At 38.4% G+C, this 21,657-nt stretch overlaps 1 protein-coding gene across 9 annotated transcripts in view; it reads left to right on the top strand.

Annotated features, from left to right (window-relative positions):
* Nucleotides 1–21,657, top strand: part of BCAS3 (breast carcinoma amplified sequence 3) — a 424,087-nt gene that overhangs the window by 34,257 nt on the left and 368,173 nt on the right. For all 9 annotated transcript variants that reach the window (XM_014959877.1, XM_014959720.1, XM_014959802.1 and 6 more), the window contains exons 7-8: nt 12,281–12,388; nt 17,256–17,332. In XM_014959877.1, the coding sequence (XP_014815363.1) occupies nt 12,281–12,388; nt 17,256–17,332 (185 nt within the window). The remainder of the gene's footprint in view (nt 1–12,280; nt 12,389–17,255; nt 17,333–21,657) is intronic.

Genomic DNA, 21,657 nt, shown 5'->3' with positions numbered 1-21,657 from the left:
GTCCTTCTTCAGAGCAGTTATTTTCAGGTAGTATTTCATATTTTCCAACGCCCTGTCAGTCAGTGCAGTTACAGTGAATATTCTGCATGTCAAGTCAAAAATTAAATCAAGTAAGACATAAGAATATAAAATTAACGGGCATTTGGGAACATTTTGGCCTACCTGATGTGACCAGAGCCTCTCAGAGACGCTTTGCTGCTCGCAGCACTTTTTGAGTTTATCTCTGTTCATCTGCCCTCGAAAATCCTCTAATTCTTTCTTGGAAATGGAATTGTTGTCAAGCTTCTCAAAAATTGTAATTCGAGCCACATACTTGCGTATAAACAATTAGGTTTTAGTAGACTTGGAAGCAACTGTGAGATGACTTGCTGTCGTGCAATTCGAGGCAGGGAGGCCGCTTAATGCGGAGGTGATGAAGTGTTGCACAATCCTGGTAGTTTCTGCTGATGTTGTTAGAGACACCAGTGGCAAACCTAATTTCAGATAAAACAGGTTGGTGCAGGGTTTTGTCTTTCATGTGGAATCCAAGGAGTGGGTTTCCGTGGGGGCTGGGATGACGGGGCGGGCGGGCGTGGAGCTGTGGGCTTAATTTGGCCTTTGTTGGAGGCGATTACAGGCGAGATGAGAAGGTGCCAGCAGGCCTGTTGGAGCCGTGAATCATAAGGCAAAGCACAGAAAAGAAAAGTCTGAAATCCAAAGAGATTTGTTACAAGAATCAACAGGATAAAATATTTGGTCCTTTGCAATGCTTTTGCCATGTTGGCAGTTGCAGGTAAAACCACTTTTAAAATATTGGTTATTGAACCGTATGCAGGCTGGGACCTTTAACATGCAGAGGAAGAGGACACAATATCTCAGCAAATATCTGTGTTCTCGGAAACTTTATATTGCACTTCAGAAGAACAAGTTCTGTTGACTCTCATTTCGGATTGTTTTTAGCTTTCAGTAGAATTCTGGCTTTGTTAAATGTGCCTCGCATATATAGAATTAGCGTGCATATGCTGGAGTCATCAACTGCCATCTACATTAACTGTGCTCTCTACTGATATGCTGTTGATCAGAAAGTGCTGTCAATAAATAATGCCTCGCCATCTACATTAACTGTGCTCTCTACTGATGCGCTGTTGATCAGAAATTGATAAATAATGCCTTGAATGAAGAAAAAACTTTGGTATTGATGAAGTTTTATACATACTGGTGGTTTATAGACCCTAGGGCCTGCTGTGGCGATAAGACTATAAGTGGCTCCACAAAATGCTCTCTCAGGGTCCTGCATGTGCTTGGTGAAGTTTGGCTGAAGTTGAGATATTTCAATATCGATTTATTTTCAATGTCATGCTCCCAGAACGATGATATTTTTCTGTTAAGCTGTGACATGTGTCTGTCTCTTGATACGCAAAAAGTTTATATATTTTTTATTTTGATCCATCTTGTATGATCTTGAAGATCAATATAGCGTTTATTACAATACAAATTGCGTGAATGTGTTTCAGTGGTGACTTCTGCTTCATTTTACAGTACGAAGGAGGACAAGACAACTCGTAAATTTATTTCATTCTATAGTTTTAGAGAAAATATATCTACCAGATTGTAAGCTTAATCAGCTGATTGTGGAGATATTAATCTTTGATAGAGGTATGACAGAAATGTGGTTGTGTTCTGCTCAGAAGTTAATCTTGGCTTGCTCTCTTCAAGATTTACAGAAAGTTAAGCATATGTTCGTATGATCATGGATAGCTGGTGCAGGTTCATAAGTTCTGTATAAAAGGAACATTTGGTCACACACGAGAACAAAATCTAGTTCAGAATATACCAGAAAAAAAATGATTTTGCTCTGTGCAGGTTCATAAGTTCTGTATAAAAGGAATGTTTGGTCACACACAAGAGCAAAATCTAGTTCAGAATATACCAGGAAAAAAAATGATTTTGCTCGGAAAAGTGGAGCTCCAGCTGTACTTTTCCTCAGTGATAGCTACGCTCAAGTAAGCCTTGCAGAGAAACAAATCTCTTGAGATGCCGCTAATCTTCCTGTATTAACTAACCCGAAATGTGATGGGACAGCTATGTTTTGTAACATGTGGTATGTCTCAGTGAAGTGGAAAGCGTGTCGCGCTCTGGTCTCTCCGCAAAAGCGTGCCACAGCTGAAAAGCCAGCTTGTGCCATATTTTACACTTCAGCGACAGGCCTGCCACATGCCACGGAACAAAACAGTGTGATACAACAGGCCGCGCTACGTGGAGGTAGGTCGAAGGCAGTTGTCTGGCTTTGTTAAGCTTCATGCATTTTGAAATGTAAAAAAAAAAACCCACAACAAACAAATCTAGGAAGCCTCTTCTGATGACGAGAATGAGTAATCTTGTTATGGGCAGAAAACACAATAGTAGAAACATGTTACCTACCACTGGTAACGCAGGATGGGGGAAGAGCCATCTGCTGCCAAAATGAGTGTAATTTGGAGGTTGCTAAGCATTTTAATATTTTGAAGGGTTCCCCTTTCACTTTTCTCCTAGAACTGATGGTACTGCTCTTGTAGTGTCTATTGGATTATACCAATATATTGATAAAACCTAGTCTTAAATTTTCTTCCTCTTGTTGATGCACAACGCTGTCTTTTTGACACCTTGACTACAGCTAGGAAGCAAAGGAGCTATTGATTTGATTGAACAAAAGTGAACATAACAGTTGTCAAAAGTACTCAGAACTGGCAAAATCTGTGACCTCCATCTGTTCAAAACATCTGTTCCAGGATTGCCAAGAAAATGTGTAATTTCAGATTCTTCCCCCCAGACAGCCCCAAGAGTGGAAACAACAGGTCATGCTGTGTTGGGTCAGGGGTTTTGCCTGTCATATGAGCTGTGGTGTGTGACTGCTGGTACAATGAGGTTACTCTCAGTGTTCACCCCAAGATACAGATGATAGCAATATGTAGTGTGCAGAAATGGTGAGGACATGTTTATCTGCATTGCCCTTCAGTGGGGTGGCTTCTACTCTAGAGAAATGAGTGGTTTGATCTTCATTTATTTAATATGGAAAGCTATATTAGTTTTGAGATGAATTTGCCAATAATAGATTTAAATTTTTTTTAACTTCTTTTATTGTGATCATTTGGCATTTATCAACAAGATGGAACGTTCTTAAATATATTTAAGGGAAAAAGTGCATATTGCTTGTAACTAAAGGCTTCTTTTGACACCTTTTTTAAAAAAATATCAAAGTCTGGAACGATACAGTTCAACGTAGCTGTGGATTGGGCCCGCAGTACTTTAAGTGTTTGAAATGTGTCTGAAATTCTTGGATCTGAACTTTAAAAATGGGCTGGCAGCTGTTTTCCAGGCGTATGAGACTTCTGTATTGTCTGCTGAAGTTATGATGTCCTGTCTGGTGATGAGTCAGTATTAAATACTGCGTTCCGACATTTTACTTGCTGCATTATTAATGCAACACCATCTCCTTTTTTCCCCCCACCACCTACGTTCTTCCTCCAGTGCTTTTGCATAATAAACCTTTCGAGTTAGGGCCTTTCTTGCCCTGTGTTTTTGTGGAGTGTCTTGTATGTTCGTGCCGCTGTGGTGGAAGCTATTTGTGGTGCACGTGTGTAGTATGTACATCCTGCTCCCTCGTTAGGGTAAGTGGCTGCACTTGATCTCCTGGAGGGGAGCGCTGGCCTCGCCACTTACAACCAGCACTTGACAACTGATTCACGGGATGGTAATTAGAGCAGCTTCACAGGAGTCTGTGTATCTAACACCCTCGCCAGCAAATATCAGCTAGAGAACCTATAAATAATGATAAAACAGTGGGGAAGAAGCCGGCTTGGGAGCCAACAGAAAATAGGGTAATTTTTATATATTTTTTTTAAACTAAAAAAGGGAACCGATGGAAGAAATTGAGGTTTGTAATCTTCTGTAATAGAACAGAGACTGAAATATGTGTAGACACAGAACAACTTATTTTTTCTCCTCAAAATCAGTGAATTCGAGATATTAAGTTAATTCATTACCATAGCTAGCCATACAGAGAGTATAGAAGTAAACGGCGTAGCAATTCTCTGACATGAAATTGGCTTTTTATTAAGAGTTCCAAAGGCACACTGTTGCAAATGTTTTGCTAAAGCTAGGTATCTTTTACCATAGCTCTTTAATTAAATGGATAAAAAGTTAATAGATTATAAAAATATATGTGACTGCCCTTGGAAAGGACAATGTGTACAGGACTGGGCAGAACATTTTAAAAACACTTAAAAATGGTAACATATACATGAGGCTAAACATGAAGAATAAGGCAAAGAATTGGGTTGCTTTGCAGTGACATTATTTTAATGAGCTATTGCCATTAAGTATTCTTTGAACAGTGTTACAAAGCTTGTAATCATATGGCAATGTAATTTATTTAGTTAAAAGTTCTGCCTTTTAATGAAGTTTAGCTTCTTTAAGAATCATTTGCTAGAGACAAAATGGATGTAACTTTGGCTTAAATAGATAGAACATAACATGGTTGCTCAACGCATTTGTCTTCTATAATTTATAGAATTAATTTATACCTGGGCAGCTAGTTGTGATCATATAAATTTGCCTGTGAGCAGGAATTCATACAGATTCATACTGTACCACACCTTGCAGTAGCAGATTGTTATTTTCACCTGAGGATAGGGATTTTCTCACTGCAGAGAGAGAAAAACAAGATACTGATGGTTTTCCTGTGATGGTTTGCAGCCTCCAGGACCAGTGACCAACACTGGGCAAGAACTGGTGCATGTAACTTTACCTTTTATCTGTTGCATTTGTCCAAAATGTTAATTGTTTACTTGCATATTGTACACAGAGATGGCTGTATTACTTTTTGTCTAGTGGATCTTTTGGCACAGTGACACAATTCCCATCTTTTTTTCGTTCCACACATGAGCAAGCAATGTGGTTTTCTTCTGGTATGTCTTTTTGGTTATTCAGGCTGAGGCTTGTAACTTTGTTACAGTTTTACCTGTAACAAAATAGTTTCTGCCAAGCTGATGACTTTTTTGATACTATTTTTGCCGGTGGGACTGTGAGGATGGTGAGGTTTGAGGACCAGATGGAAGATTTTTTACCAGACTGATAGACTTGGTCAGAATATCTGAGGAAGATACAAGAATGAAATTTGTATCTCCTGGTATTAAACACAAATATTTTGGTGCCGTGTCAAATAATTTCCTCCTTTGTATTTAAAGGATTAGATTTAGTAACATGTGTCTAAGATCGGTGCAGGTTTTTCTTATTTAAAACTTAAGTGCTTCCATGTTTTTTTGCAATTTGTGGGACGCTTAAAATGTCTCTGCTGCTTTGTCTTTCACTGCTACACACGTTTTGGGGAAGTGCCACTTTCTGAGAAATCTTACTCTGCTTTGCCCGATATTGAATGAATCTGTTAAGTAGCATGAATGAAAGTAGGAAAATTACTTAGAGTTGAGTTTTCAAGCTTTTATTGTGGAAAGTTTTGATGTAGAGAGCCAGGGAGTTGTAGGGGACTAGATGATGAAAAGCCTTAATGAAAGCTTTTTCTGCAGTGGTATTTAAGGAATAAATACTAAAATTATTCATAATTTAAAATTTTTTTTAAAAAAACTTTATTTCTGGTGTGCATCCTTCAGAAAGAAGGCAAGAATACTGCAATACTGAAGAGGGCTCAGAGGAAGATTGCAAATAGGTGCTAGGGCTGGAAAACAAACCTTGCAACTTAAGGCTTAAAAGTCTTTTTTGCTTTCCTGCAGCTCACTTGGTGACTGGATTGCTTTGGATCCTTACTGACTTATGTAAAAGAATGCACTGAGCTCTTTTGTGGTGTTGACAGAGACATAAAAGCTGAAAAGCAGAATATGTACAAATTCTATCTTGCAATAACAAGTAATTTCATAAAAATATAATGATCTAAATGTTGGAACAACTTACCGTAAAAATAGAGGACTCATTGTTACTTGAAGTCTTTTAAGACAAGATTAGGTTGCTTGGTAAAAAAATAATTTCTCTGAGCTTCTGGGACACTTTGTGCATGGCCTGGAAAGAGAAGATGATCCTTCTAGTATTGAAATCTGTTAATCTGGGCAAACCTTCTTCAGGAGCCTTGAGGAGAACAGAATTGCCTTTGTGGTCTCAACATGTTAATAATATTACTACAAAGATCATAATCAAATCTCATGCTTCAACTTTCCAGTGTAAAGGCTCAGGAAGGAATTTTTCCAATATCCAATTAATTAACTCTGTGCTGGGTACTCTGGTTTTGTTTTGCTTTTCTACCCCTTCCATGAAGTATCAGTGAGTGGCCACAACTTGAGCAGGTACTGGATAATCTTAACACCGTGCTGCTATTTAGAGACTTGTGTCACTGTCAGGGTCCTCCTCATTCCTATAAAGAAACAGCTTTTTCTTTACCAGTAACTTCTTGGTAGATCTGATACTTTATAGATTAGTAATTTTGAAAACTCTTTCCCGAGTAGGTGGCTGTACAGATCATTTGGGCACACCTTGTACAGGTAGTTCCTTGGACTTACTGTCTCTCTCCTCTCCTGTTTTCGACACGTGATGTGTGGTTCAGTGCCGGGGCTGAACTGAAAATGAATTTTAAAGCATTTGAGGTAGAATAAGAACAGATACCTGAGTGAAACTTAATGGCCTGCATGAGACAGGAAGTCCTGGTGATGTAATGGTTCCTTCTGACCCGACAATGAAATAAACTGTCTTTTGTAAAATAAGTTTAGAATTTGTATTGTATTTAAGACACTTGAAAATTTTACCCAAAAAAAGTTTAAATATTTCTGTAAACGTTAAATCCCACAGATTGTAAACTGAGCCTTGTAAGACATTTTTGTATTATTAGCTTTTTTGTTATATCTTAGATCAAGTATGCTGATCACTGAAAGGTTTGTATGCTTTTTTTTTTTTTTTACTATTATAGAAAGCTCTTTATTTTGCCATGCCCATTAGGAAGGCCAATATATGATGGAAGAAGAAATCTTTCTGGTTTTTTTTTTCATGTGGAACCTATAAAAGAGAAAGAAAGAGATCATTACTCCAGGAAACCTGCTGCTAATATGTGCAATATTTGTCCTGGGTAAATATAGAAAGAAACTGCCTTGTAAGGCTAGGGAACGAGGCAGACGTAATGTAATTCTTTGTGTAATTAGAGGAAGATGGAGCTCACTGTAATGCAGTTTCAACAGGCGAGAGGGACATGCAGCACACTGCGAGTGGCACCTGAAACGAGGATCCATTTATACACAGCAGCTGGAAATAAGCTATTTCCCCTCTTCCCTCACGTGAAGTCAAGTTACCAAAAAGAGATTCAGGCTAGAGAACGCTGCAGTGATTGTCTGCGAACAGCTACGTCATCTTTAATAAGGGACATCAAGACATAACAACTCAACCAACACATGCTGAGGTTAATAAATTTTTAGAACATTTTTGTGGCAAGCTTTGGAAGCCCAGCTGTTATACTGATATTGCTTAGAATCCTTCTGAAGTCGTTTTGTTGAGAAGTGATAGGGTTTTTTCTATATTCGTTAGATCAGGCCATGTGATCTCTTCATGCGATCTCATTGATAATTTGGTAGAATTTAACCTTTTTTCTAAAGTTTTAATTCATTTTGTCATTTTAATACATGAACACATTGGCTATTAATAGTAATTAATTGACTATTTTCCAAAAGAAATTTGCAGGGCCTGTGTAAAGGAGTATAGGTGAAAGAAGATATTTTTGCTGTAGCAATGTCCTATATACCTCTATACTTTTCCCTAATGAAGGTTGTAATTATTATTTTAGCAATTTCATTACTACCTAAAATGTGTTACGATACCATAACTTCTGTCATTGTTCCCAGGTGGCATCATTGTGTATCTCATCAACCTTCTGTTGTAAAGTAAAAAAGGGAGGTAGATGGAGATGCTTCCCTTGATCTCTTTTTCTAAATGTTCTAGCCGTATCTTTTGTGAAGATGGTATAAAATATACAGTACACTTTGTTGGCCAAACAGCTTCCATCCTGAGATGATTTTTTAAGACGTCACAATTAACTGGAAAATGCCTCATGTATAAAATGCCTTAGAAAGGCCTGGAGGTCAGCTTTTGTAGCAAAAGCTCTCTTTCAGTTTTATGCCTCTGAAACATATATTTTTTTTTTAATTTCTCTGGACTCAGGAGGCTGTTCTGTAATCGATGTCCATTCTCTCTTTGAGTGGGATTGTTGACGTGGCAGAGTGGGGAGAGGCTGCAGGGAGGAAAGTAAACACTTGTGAGCAGGCAGAGGAAAACCTTTCGAGGTACAGAAAACTTGGGCCTCGTGTTGCTTCCGTCAGTCTTCTCCTTTTTATTTTTTTTTCCCCCTTTATAAAAACTGTGTGTGTTTTGTACAGTATGTTTGTCCCTGTGTGCAAACATTTTACGCAGAGTTTTTATGAATGGTGTGAGTCATTGCTAGCAAATCTGTGAAGAGGTGATAGTAATGTCGTGATGCAGAAGCACAGATGTAGGCAAGTGCCAGCTGTACAAGGCATCTGTTATTTTTGTTCTGTCCCTGAACTGCAACAGTCAAATAGAAGACAATACAAGAGCCTGTCTGTATTTGTATATTTATTAATGCCAACATTTGGAAGTTGTTGGTGAATTTGTGCCCATTACCTTTAATGAAATTGTTGATATCTCTGCGTTAAGCAACTATTTTAATAATCAAGATGCATAACAAAAATCCGTGGGAGTAATTTGCAAGAGTTTTATTTGTGACAGACTTAAATATTATTACCAAATTGCAAAACCCAGTGTTTTCACATTCCTGTCTTAGCCTCTTCCTTTTACATAACCATGGCTGTTAAACTGAAATCTGATCGGAGCCCTTCTCATCAGAGCCTTGTTTGAACCTTCAGTTTATCAGAAGAAAAGGTTTTTAGCTTAAGTCTCCTTGCTTTAGTTTCTCCCAAAGGATGGTGGTTTGTTAGCAGAGCTTAGGGCAGGCCATCAACTCGTGTATTTTAGGCACCTTTACTTACAGTGTGTATACGATTCTCTGATGAAACGAATGTTTATTGTCTATTCCTGAAACAGTGCAAGATGCGGTCATTTGTTTCATACAATTCTAAGGTTTCGAGAACTTGCGAGTGTCAAGAGATGCTTTTGCAAGTTTGTGGGGTTCCATCTTGCAATCTGCAGTGGTTTTGGTGGTGTTTCGTGGTAGTTCGGTTACTTCTGGTTTTGTAGCTGAAATTTAAATATACTTACGTTGATTACACTAAATGTTATTTTTCGTTCTAGTAGGTGGTGTCATTTTGAACTTTTAATATTTGATTGTGTATTTGTTTAATAATTTAGTGAAGAAAATTGTTAAGAACAAAGCATTATGCCTAAGTAAATTTTCTAGAGACCCTGCAAAGGACTCCAGGGTGTTGATCAATAATGATGTGTTGTCTTACTGAACACAGTAATTTTTTGAATATTTAAATGAGACCTCTTGCTTAGTGTAGATTTTCCTGCTTTGTGGTAACTTTTAAAAGCATATCTGGTCTAGATTTTTAACTTTAAGAATGGAAAGGCAACACTGTAATTCAGTCTCACCTCCTTTGCAAAGTGGGCCATAGAAGTCCCTGAATTCCCTGTTTGAAGAAGATTGGGAATTAGCCCTATTGTACAGCTTCTGTCGCTCAATAGTTGTGCTTCTACTTCCTTTCTTGCTTCCATGCTTTTACGGAGCCCTTTTGATGGATTAGCTTGGGTGAGAATTCCCTCTAGAGGAGAAAGAAAGGACAAAGTGGTATTTTTCTGTTGATTTAATATGCTACAATGGGTCAATATAGAATCCATCGCGTATCGGAGACTGGGAAAGTGCAGAGAACCACTGAGCCTGAGATTCTGATATCACTGAAATGAGGAGGAAAGGATTGCTCTTATTGCTGCTTGTGAGTAGTGTAGGCTAATCAAGGCACTCGTGTTATTCCTGAAGTGCTGACAGAGAAATGAATCCTTAGATCTGTGTCTATAATCCTCATTCTCCTGTTCAAGAAGAATTGATCTTGCTGCTAGCTGAGGAGATATCAAAGAGGGTAAAGAAACACCATTCAAAAGGCTCATACTTTTAGAATGGTTGAGAAATAATGTCTTTGGAAAAGAAATGAAATGTTGCCGTGTTGGAGAATCCTTCCTGTATGGAGTTCTGTTGAAGAACTAAAATCCTTGATTTTTATTTTTTTTTCTCAACAAATTGAAAACGTCTTAGTGAGTTGTTACCGAGGCCTGATCAATAAAGTACTTGACATTATGGATCTCAACATCATACCATTCCTCATTTAGGTACACAGCTTTTGGAGTAGAATTTATAAATTTAAATCACAGTAGTTTAATAAATGTGTCTCATGAATTGAGAGTGCTCAGTAGCAAATGAGGTTGGTAAGAGTCGTTACTTTGAACAAGGAGAGGAACTAAAGTATCCAGAAGGAAATGGTAATGAGAGAAGTCTTTTCTAGTGGTTGAAACGGGCAAGTAGGATTTCAGAGATCTTCTGACCATGCTACTGCTTGGTCATTAGCTCTTGAACTCAAATTACTGGTTTTTAGCCAGTGCAGTTTAAAAAAGCATTGGTAGAATGGTCGTACCACCATCAGCCAAAAAAAAGGTATGACACAACAATAATTATTCGTTTGAGTGATAGGGTTATTACCCATAATTTGTTGGCGCGATGCGTGTTAGAAGGTACCTCCTCCTGGGTTGTAGTCATGTAGTTCACTATATGTCAAGTCAAAATGGAACTCTTCAACACAAGCTTATATGGAAATAGTAATTGGTATAAATTATGCTAATATAATTTTAGCTATACCAACTTGTGTGATTTCTGTTTTGAAATGGGAACCTGTGTACCCTTTTATCAAAATAATCATTTCCTGTAGGTAATAAATGTACTTAAATCAAAAAAAGTGTGTATGTCGACCTTGCTGTGGTTTCTGCCTTTCCTAGCAGCAATGAGCTTCTAATGTAAAGTAACTAGACTTGGGGCTCCCTGTTTTAAAAGTGTTTTTGAAGGGCCTTTGAAGTGCTTAAAAGTAATAAATAGCACCCTCTAGTTATTAGCCTTGGTATGTGCCTAGAAGAATGTATATTTTGGGAAGAATTTTAGTAGGCAAAATGTCAAAACTTATTTTTTCTATTATTTCTTTGACAGTTGTCTTTCTGTGCGTATATTATTGTATAGTGTTTTTCTATTGTATGTACCTTTTTTATTATTTTGAGGCAAACAGTTGGGATTTGTCTTCCAGTTCTCCAGAAAATTCTCGAGCAGCTTGAGCAGATCCGAAAGACAAGCAAGTGTTGTGTCAGGAATTGTGTTAAACTCTGTAAAATAAAACAGATATGGGCAAGGGGAAACACCCTCCTTTACCAATGCTTAGTATATGTTTGTACAGCTGGCAATTTGTGCTGCTTCATATTCCTTGACCTAGAAGTAGCCAACATTTTAATGTGTTCTTGGAGGGGAAAAAAGGTGTTATGGAAAAGAACTGCCACATCAAAGCCTCTCCTCAGCTTGTAAAATGGTTTCCACCACTACCTTCCTCAGCCCTATCGGAACACTCAGCACTTTCTCCCTCTCAAAAGAAAGCAAGCCTTTTTATTAAGGAATGGCCTTAGAGTTTTATTTATATTAAAATGATAAAAGTGACACAGAGCAGTTGAAAAGATCTATATAGTTCAAACAAAAGTCCATCAGAGATGTAATGTAAATTCTGTGTAATGTGTCTCTATCGAATCAAGTCAAATGATTCAGCTGGTGCTGGAGCTCAGGGAGTGCTCCCTTTAGGAAAGTGTTACTCTGTGGAATGTTTTTTAAATAACCAGAGTGTAGTCTAAAACTGCATCAACAGGCATGTGCTTTGCTGGTCAGATCTGGTCTCCTGTTCCAAAGTCTTATTTGTGGCAAAGCAAATTAAGTGCTTGATAATTAGTTGCACAGTACAAGCCCTTGACCATTGTGGGTATCGTAATTCAATTTTAATCACACCTTCCCTTAATGTAAAAGGCTTATATTGACCCTTTTGTTCTCCAGGATTCTGCTCCTATTGCTGGGTTTCTCATTTAGCATGCTGAAGAATATAGGAAGGCTGAAATAATTTTAAAATTATTTTAGAAAAAATCCTTCTTTCCATTAAAATCTCTCTTTATTCCTATTGCTGGGTTTCTCATTTAGCATGCTAAAGAATATAGGAAGGCTGAAATAACTTTAAAATTATTTTACAAAAAAATCCTTCTTTCCCTTAAAATCTCTTTATTCTCATTTCAGCACAAGCCCACCTTACTGCTGTGTGGACCTTTATTCTTTGCGAACAGGAGAGATGGTCAAGTCCATACAGTTCAAAACTCCTATTTATGATCTGCATTGCAATAAAAGGTAAGGATAGCTTTGTTCTTTCTGTGTCAGGGCATGTAAAATTTTGTTAATGAATGAGCTCCCTGATTTTATTATTTTGACTTTGCTGTAAGCATAGCGTTGGGTCTCTGTTTCTCAAGTAATACTTCAGTGTGAGTATGACAATGTGCTTCTCCAGTGGCTTTCAGTTAAGAAGCTTGAAACGTTTTGCATCTGAAATCATTTAAGCTTCTTTCAGCTGTGATGAGGGAGAGCAGGAATCATTGGAATCCTCTATCATCTACCTACAGATGGAAAAATGGGATCACTGAGAGTTTAAACAGTACCGAGCGCTAAAGAGTTTATGTCTCTTCTTTGTGTTCCGTTGTTTTGCCAGATATATTGCCTTTCTGAACGTCCAAATTCCTAGCGTGCAATCTATGGTTTACAGGAAATGATGTTCCTGTAAGTCAAATAACAAAGCAGCATCTCTTAATCAGGATAATGTCACCTAATTTCTGAGAGAAAATGGCTCAGAAGGTTGAGCATCAGCTTGAAAATAACTTGTTTCTGTAGAATTGTGAGTTCTAGCTTTTCTGAATTAACTTCAGATCTTCATCTCTTGAAGACACACAAAACTGAACACCCTTGTAGTTTGTTGCATCTTTTTAAGGCAGAAGGAAAACCTCAGGATCCCTATGTGAGGATATTGATGATCCCTTGGCACTCCTGATGTGGGCATCTGATGCCATGATACTGGTCAGAGTCCATGATTGTGCCCATTACTTTGATGCTTCCTGCCACCCATCTATTAGTGTTATTAGTTGTGTGTCTTGAGGTACCTTATGGAAGTTGTGGAATATCAAAGATCATGGAATTGTCTAGGTTGGAAGGGACCTTTAAGATCATCGAGTCCAACCGTCAACCTAACTGATAAAAAACCGTCGCTAAACCGTGTCACTAAGCCCTATGCCAGCTTGTCTTTTGAATATCTCCAGGGATGGTGCCTCAACCACTTCCCTGGCCAGCCCATTCCAACGCTTCATACCCTTTTCAGTGTCAAACTTTTTACAAATATCCAACCTGAACCTCCCCTGGCGCAACTTGAGGCCGTTTCCTTGTGTCCCATTGCCTGTTCCTTGGGAGAAGGTGGACAGTGTCTATGAATAACAGCTATTGTCACTCCCAGAATATCATTACATCAGAGGGATGCCCCTGAAGGGGGCTTGTTTGACCTTTTGGAGATGGACCCTCCTGTCCTACATCTTTTGGCTCTGGGTGCAGCAAAATGCCTTCTTGAGGCTCCTTCCTGTTTTTTGCTTTTTTTGTGAACCAACTTTCTTGCTATAGTCTCTACTTAAGCCCTGCTTTTGCCTTCATGCCTTATTTCAGGTCTGCATCAACTCTTGGCTCTTCTACTCTATTCGGGGAGTTGTAGAGAGTGAGGTCTCCCCTTGGAGGAGACTTGTGCTCCAGACCCCTCACCAGCATATCATTCCTGAATGGAGAATTTGCTCCATTTCTTCGACAATTTCCTTGCTGGACTTGTTTGTCCTTCAGTAGGGAAGGTGCTATAATAACACAAATCATTAAGAACAAAACAAAGCATCAGAATGATGCATTTTATGTGCCTGTTCTGTATGGCAGTAGCCAGCACTTGGGAGACGAGACCGGCCCCCACCTCTGTACACCCTCCTGTTGGGGAGTTGTAGAGAGTGAGGTCTCCCCTCAACCTCCTTTTCTGCAGGCTGAACCCCCCCAGCTCCCTCAGCTTCTCCTCACAAGACTTGTGCTCCAGACCCCTCACCAGCATATCATTCCTGAATGGAGAATTTGCTCCATTTCTTCGACAATTTCCTTGCTGGACTTGTTTGTCCTTCAGTAGGGAAGGTGCTATAATAACACAAATCATTAAGAACAAAACAAAGCATCAGAATGATGCATTTTATGTGCCTGTTCTGTATGGCAGTAGCCAGCATGCTACAGACCACAAAAGAATATGGGCATGTACTGAACTCACACAACACAGGGAAGTTAGCAGTGTTGGAGATTGGAGGGGAAAAAAAGATAGAAAAAAACCCAGCCCAACCCTAGAACCCACAAAGGTTTTCTTAAATAGATATTTCTCTGTCATTGTACCATCAAAATCCCAACATTAATGACTACAATAGGTCAAGTATAGATTACAGAAGAAAGATAGGACTACTGAACAAACACCTTTAGTACCACAATTCATTTACTAATGAGAAGGATATTTTGATGGTGTAAATGCTTAAACAAGTAAAGGGTGGTAGTGGTTTTTTTTTTTATCCCTGACAATCTTCTTATTGTAGGATGTGGGTATGATTGTTATATCAGAAAAGAGTTTTGCTGAGTTGGAGAGAGTTATGTACCATGAAGAGGTCACTGCTCCTTTAAAAGCTGTCAGAAGGAGTTCAGTACTTATCTGTGCAACTGTCCCTTGAAAAATTTAAAGTTCCCTTGTGTACAGTGTGATGATAGTAAATCTTTCCAGTCTGGCCTCCTAGCAGAAGAAAAACCCAATTGTAAAAACAGTCAAAAGGCAAATCATCATTCAAAGTCTCTCCCAACTAAAAAGTCTTTCCAGGTGCTAATGTTTCTTTTCCTAAGTGGTAAAAATGGAAAAGCTACTTCAAAGCGGTGTGGCTGTATCCAGGGGAGCTGCTTCTCTGGAACGTATCAGATTCTGTTATTATCCAAGGAAAGTTCACTATTTCGTATTGAAAATGCATTAAATGTGGCCAAGAGCAGCGCTAATGGTGCGTTAACCGTACTATAGACTAATGGAGGCCAAAATTTGAATTTAAAATAAAACTTGGGTTGCAGAAGAAGGGAAAACTGTTTATTATTTGTGTATTTATACTCTAGAGTCATCCATCTGGTAGGTTGCATTTATGCAGAAAGACGGTACCACTTCAAAGAGCAGAAAACAAAAATCTACCAGATTGGGAAATATTGCAATCAAATATACATAGTTTTGCTATACATACATTACACTTGTACATGCATTCAGTGTCTTTCCATTTTCATTGGTTAACTTGTGGAAGAGATTAGATTGGATCCATTTTCTTTTGTTTTTCTCTCCTGCAGTTTAAGCAATTTGAAGATACCTCATTTAAGTAATACTGTTTTGTCCAAAGCTAATATTAATTTATATATGCAGAGTTTATAACTTTTAAAAATTGAGATTTATAAATCCGAAGGGGGCAGGGAAGCATCTTTTTCACAATGAGAGCTACAAGCAAATAAGAAATCTGACATGAATTTCTTGTATGACTTAATACATTGGAATCCACCTGGTAGTGTTACATGTTCTGCCGCCTTCTTTTGGCAAGTAAACTGCTCACTCTGGAAGTGTTCATGTCGAGGTCTGCAAATCTGTGAATATAAAAGACTTCTGTCCCAAAATGTCCCTTAATTTCTACCTTCTTTCCAAGGATTTGTGCTTCTCCTTGTTTCGAGGTAGAGGTATATTAATAAATGTGTCCCAGGACGAGATGTCATAAATTGGAGAGTCCAGAAAGAATTTGAGATACAAAACAGTGTTTATTGCTTTAATCAGCTTCTGTATGAGAGAAATAGAAAGTAGTTCAGTGTTCCTCCAGCCTCACAAGGCTTCAGGAGTCATCTTGGGAATTGTTAGTACAGTTCCGTAGGTGGAAATTGTGACTCAAAACTTACTTATAGCTGAAAACAGCAGCATTTTAGTGTAGTCCTTTATGAAAGAGTCTTACAGGTATTGAGCTCTCATGGAATAAGAAGGTCTTCTCCGGTTAAAAACAGGAGTAAAAAGAGAGGAGTTAATGGCTGGTTTTCATGCTGATGGGTCATAAGCATCAGCCAAGGTTATTTGTCAAGACTGATGTGATTAAACTTTTTAAACATTATTCTATACTATAATATGCAGTTGTAATTTTCGGATAAAGCATTAGGTGTGTATTTTAGTCATTGCGAGATGAGATTAATTTTCTGCCACATCATATCTTTACAATTAAAACTATTAGAACTGCATTTAATAATGCTCCATGTTGTCAACTAATTAAAAAAATACTGTCTCATGCTCTTCCTAATGAGAAAATAAAGAGATTCTTAATTATGTCACGTTGCTGAATGTTCCAATAGACTTTATCTGTTTGTTTATTGGCTTCCCAGATGGTTCTTTCCTTTAAAGAGTTTAAGAACTTGGTTTTAGGAAGTCATCAGTGTATGAGAAGACATATCCTGGTTATAACGCTTTTAAGATGCTTTACTTTCCAAATTTGGCCTCTATTTGCTTAGGCAGTGTAACGTTTCATGCATAATTGTCATGTGACTTTTGTTCTTTTATTCTGTTTCAAGTAATGAACAGATATTTTACAATAGAAGTGAATACGTGGACAAGTTAATCCATAAACACACACCTGTAATTTTGCTAATTGACACAAATCCTGCTTCTCAACTGTGTTTGGGTGCTGATGTTCGTGGTATGAAAAATACCCGCTGCTTTTAGTAAATAAGATGGTTTAATAAATTTGCAATGAGATGGGCAATGGGATTATTTCAAATTTAGCTTGTGTTCTACCAATTGTTGATTTGATTGTTATTTGAGTCATTGAAAGTAATTCAGGATCCTTGCAATTCCATTCTTTCTTTTTAATGGAGCTTTTACTGCAGGAGGTATATCATAAATATGCTGTGTTGTTCTGTATCAGATCTGTGTACTTCCTGCAGTGAAGGTTATGTGGTTGGGATAAGAGAGAATCCTCAATAACTGCCATGTATTGGTAACCTGGCAGTTTATCACTGTAGAATTTATATTGATGCTTTTGAAATAATTACATTTAGATATTGAATCTTTAAACCAATGCATTTAATGTTTAAAGTACACGTTCCATTTCTGTGTTTTCAGGATACTTGTCGTAGTCCTGCAAGAGAAAATCGCCGCCTTTGACAGCTGTACATTCACCAAAAAATTCTTCGTTACAAGTATGTATAATAATTGGGTTCAGTCTTTTTTTCCTCTAGTGGTGGAGTGAGATAAAACACATTTGTTTTGTTTTCATTTCTAAATCCTCAAAGCAGCTCTCCGTGACTTCATTGGGAGTTTCAGGAAATCTGTTCCTTCAAAAAAAAAAATAACAATCCAAGTGTTACTCTGTGAATCTTTGGCTCTTTTGCATATTTATTGTTGCTGTAACTTCACTGTTGTGAGAAACACTCACACCGACATCCAGAGGGAGCTGAAAAATTCTTTTGTTCATTTTGCACACACACAAATATGTGCAGAAGTTTCAGGTTTTGAGTTTCTGGTTATCCCCATAAGCAGTGGTTTGAAAACACAATGACAGCGATCTGCCCACTTTTAGGTTGTTGTTGTTCTTTAGGCCCAGGTACCTTGGATTATGGTTTTTTTTTTTAATGTGTCCTTAATTTAGCTTGCCCCAAAGCTCAGGCAGGTCAGTAAAGAGCAAAACTATGGGCAGGTATTTGCCTGCAGGTGCTTTCCCATCTATCCTGAGCACCAAGGAGATGTTTGCTCAGGCTCCCCTTTATCTCTCTCTACCCTACACTTGCTTCTCAGTAGGAGGCAATGGTTTGTGATGGGTAAGGTGCTCCCCAAAAGCTGTTCCCCTGCTCTACCTGTCCCTTTGCTGCCTCAGTAGCTGTAACACAGTAATTAGAAGTTTTTAGAGAAAAACAACGTGCTTTCTACTGCTTGTGCTCTGCTCTGCAGGTGATGTGGTTGGGGTGTCGTTTACCTGCTCCCGAGACTGTGTGTGCTGTAATGCTGAACACCAAGAAAATGTTCACCCCTGAAAAATAATCCAAATTTACTTCTTTGAGCAGTTAGTGTCTAGTGCGACTGTTTATCAATTAGAATACCCTCTTCTCTGTACGTTACTGAGGGATCGTGATTTGCTTTGGAGGGGCCAGTTTTATTGTTAAAAAGGAGATTCTGAAATTTTCAGGATGTATTTTCAGTGGCAGTTGGAAAAGGTCTAACTCATCTTTTTATAATACGCGTGTATTTAAAGAAAAATCTAGTTGGAAGAAGCTGTTTCTTGTAATAGTTGGAAGAAAAGCAGCTTTCTGCAGTAATATTAAAGTTGCCAATAGGTGTCAGTTTCTTCCTGTACATGGTTGTGAGAGACCAGGAACCCGCTGGGGTTCAGTGGAGAGAGACCCGACTGGGAAAGGGCTTGTTTGTGTCCTTCTATTCCTCATTCCTCCTTTTTACTCCCCCAAAGAGAATTAGGCTACAAGCCTTCCTTTATTTTAGATTAAAAGTAAAAAACCCTCACTTCAGTGTGTATTTTGACAATACTTGTGCTTTTCTAATTCCAGTTATTGTTTGTTGTTGTTTTTTTAAAAGATACTGTAGTTTGTTTTTAAAAATTAATCCACTGAACTGTATTTTGAAGAACAGAGGTATCTTATTCCTAACCATAACTTTTGATTTGCAGTGCATTTTTATGGACGTGTGGAATTTAAGGAGGATAAAATAAAGCTTTTGGAGATATTTACCAAATTATTTGAAAATCCAAAGTCCTGAAATGTCACTATTCATAGTACATTTCTCCAGCTCCGTTTTTAATTAAAAAAACTCAAGATGTTCTCGAACTTTGTTCTAGTTCTGGGATTCTAAAGCTAAAGACACCCCTTATTTTGTACTGGATATTTGGGAAAAGTGCGGGACCCAGCAAAGAGCTGGAGCTGCGGCCACCGCAGCCCGTCCTCTGTCACCACTCTGACTTGCCTGTGGCCAGTGACAGCGTGTGACTGGACAAAAAGACCTGTGCTTTTTTCCTGGGAGAAGGGGTTTCTTGGACCTGGGCTGCGGAATGGTTGTCCTGAGGATTTTGAAGCTTAGTTGTTTCATTTAATAGCTCGTGCTGTCAGGCGGTGGGTGTTGTGCTCTGGCATGTCGAAGGCTGCAGTAAAGCTTTTGTCTAAGCTTTCAGATTTCATATGTGCTGAAATCTCTCCGACATAAGAGTATATCTTTAAAGGCTTAAGTTACTCTGATGTGTTTGAAATTTGAGGTAAATGAGCTACCTAGTTAGCTGCAGAGATTTTTGATAGTCAGCCAGCTGGCCAGCAACAGGGCTCTTTCATATGTGCTGAAATCTCTCCGACATAAGAGTATATCTTTAAAGGCTTAAGTTACTCTGATGTGTTTGAAATTTGAGGTAAATGAGCTACCTAGTTAGCTGCAGAGATTTTTGATAGTCAGCCAGCTGGCCAGCAACAGGGCTCTTTTGCTGCCTTTTTCTTTTTTTTTTTTTTTTAAATGTACGAAACAACAGAGTCAGTTTAAATTGGAAAAGTAGAAAACCCTGAAAAGGAAGCTCAGCAAAAGATCTTACAGGTCCCGTCTGGCCCCATCCTGACACACCTCAGCTGGACGGTGGCTGTAAGAACATCACTGCCTGCCCAGAGAGTTCTTCATCATGAAGAAGATTCTCAGCTGTGTCATCTGACGGCTTTTGGTCAGAAGTGATGGCATAAAAGGTCAAAAATGCTAAATGAAGATCACTCTCTCTTTGAAGACATTTCTGTTACTGTGTAAACCACTGTGTTGAAAAAGAAAATATTTCTTGAGAAGATTTGGTGATGATGGGGAAATCGCATCTTCCATCCGTGTCAACTAAGTGGGGTGGGAGCCTTAGAACCTGACTGAGTCAACTACAGAGCAAACATAATTGAGCAGAAGCTCTTGTCCATTTTGTTCACTAATTATACATAGAAATTAAATGCAGAATGTACACTTAAAAACAGTGTCAGGAATCCTGAAGTTCGGTGTTCCTCAGCAGTGCTAATGCAGCTGTGTTGCACATGAGCAGTATTTGTCTTTCTGTTTTTGTTTTTGTGGTTGAATGTGTAGCTTAATATATTGTTGTAATAAATATACCATAAAATATTCAGGATGTAGAACATGGTCAAGTTCGTGCTGCTGTTGGAATGTTTAACTCCTGCATTTCCTGATTTTTCTTGAGCAAATTTGACATAGTACTAATCTTTTTTATTTTTTTTTTTTTCCCCCCTGCATGTGATTAGATGGAAATGTGGATCATTTGACTCGAATGGCAGGGAGCCAGCACATTTTATTTGTGCTTTTTGTAACAAGAACTTGGTGTACAGGTGCTCCACTCTTGGTGTGGGAATTTAAGACAGGTGCTTAAGCATGAAGGGAAAACGTACTGTTGATATTGTAGAAAAATTACCAGGATATCCTATAATCTGCCCTGTGTGGTATTCTTATTTTTAAATGTCTGCTAAGGAAAGGCACAGCATCGGGCTGTGAAGAGCTCAGGGCAGTAACTTTCCTACAACATTCCATTCTCTGCTGTGCTTGGAGCTAACTCTGCCTCGTTAAGAAAGGACGTGCATCAAGGGGGTAATAAAGCCAAACAGTAATTTCGCATCCTGCTCTCTTAGAAGTGCTCACGTGGCCAAACTTAAAAATTTCATTTGATGCTTCTAATAAGAATGTGTTCCCTTTGGTAGTTCTGAATGTCAAGGTGTGGATTTTAAATAGATTTTTAAACAGTTAAGAGTTTTATTGTGACTCACTAAAGATTTCCTTCAGAGCCTTTTCTTTGAATACTGCATGTGACTGAAGGATCAGAAACGGAAGTGATGTACAGGCTTTTTCCCCCCTACTTTGCTCTGAACAATAGATGCAGAAAAGCTGAAATTCATTGATTTCTATTACATCAGTGCTCCCTCAACCCTTCTCCAAAAATGCTTACTTAGTGGAACGTTGATGATTATGAATATAGCCTGATGGATACTTGCTTCTCTGTAAAGAATATCCTTCCCACCCCCTGGGCCCTGAGTAAAGATTATCACAGATAACATCATGCATGTGGCATCATCTTTGTGTCCGATAACTAGTGCCTGCTCAGTTTCTCTGGCCCTTCCACTCCTCATATTGATATATTCTCCATCCATTATTCTCTAGGGATGAAGACAGTTATTGCAGCCATTAGCTGGCACCACATTTCTATTGATGCTGTACAGCTAGAGCCTTAAGAGGTAATTTTCCAGATTTTAGTCAGAGTACTTTATTGTATAGAAAGTCTCAAAAGACTTGCCTAACCACAAGCCAAAAATTATTCAGTGTATGTTGAATGCACCCCACCTGCACCTCTCAAAATAAGAAAACAAAAAACCCAACAAACCCCACAGGGTGCTTGACACTCTAATCTGCAATTTGGCTGTGATATTCCTATTTTCAGTGATATTCACATGCAAGATCTAATAGGGTTGTTTCAGTTTGTCACAGGTCTGATCTGGAAATCATCTAG

Source organism: Calidris pugnax, unplaced genomic scaffold, assembly GCF_001431845.1.
Source record: "Calidris pugnax isolate Ruff unplaced genomic scaffold, ASM143184v1 scaffold45, whole genome shotgun sequence".
Taxonomy (NCBI): Eukaryota; Metazoa; Chordata; class Aves; order Charadriiformes; family Scolopacidae; genus Calidris; species Calidris pugnax.
Note: the sequence above shows the minus strand (reverse complement) of the source record. Positions and strands in the feature narration are given on the sequence as shown.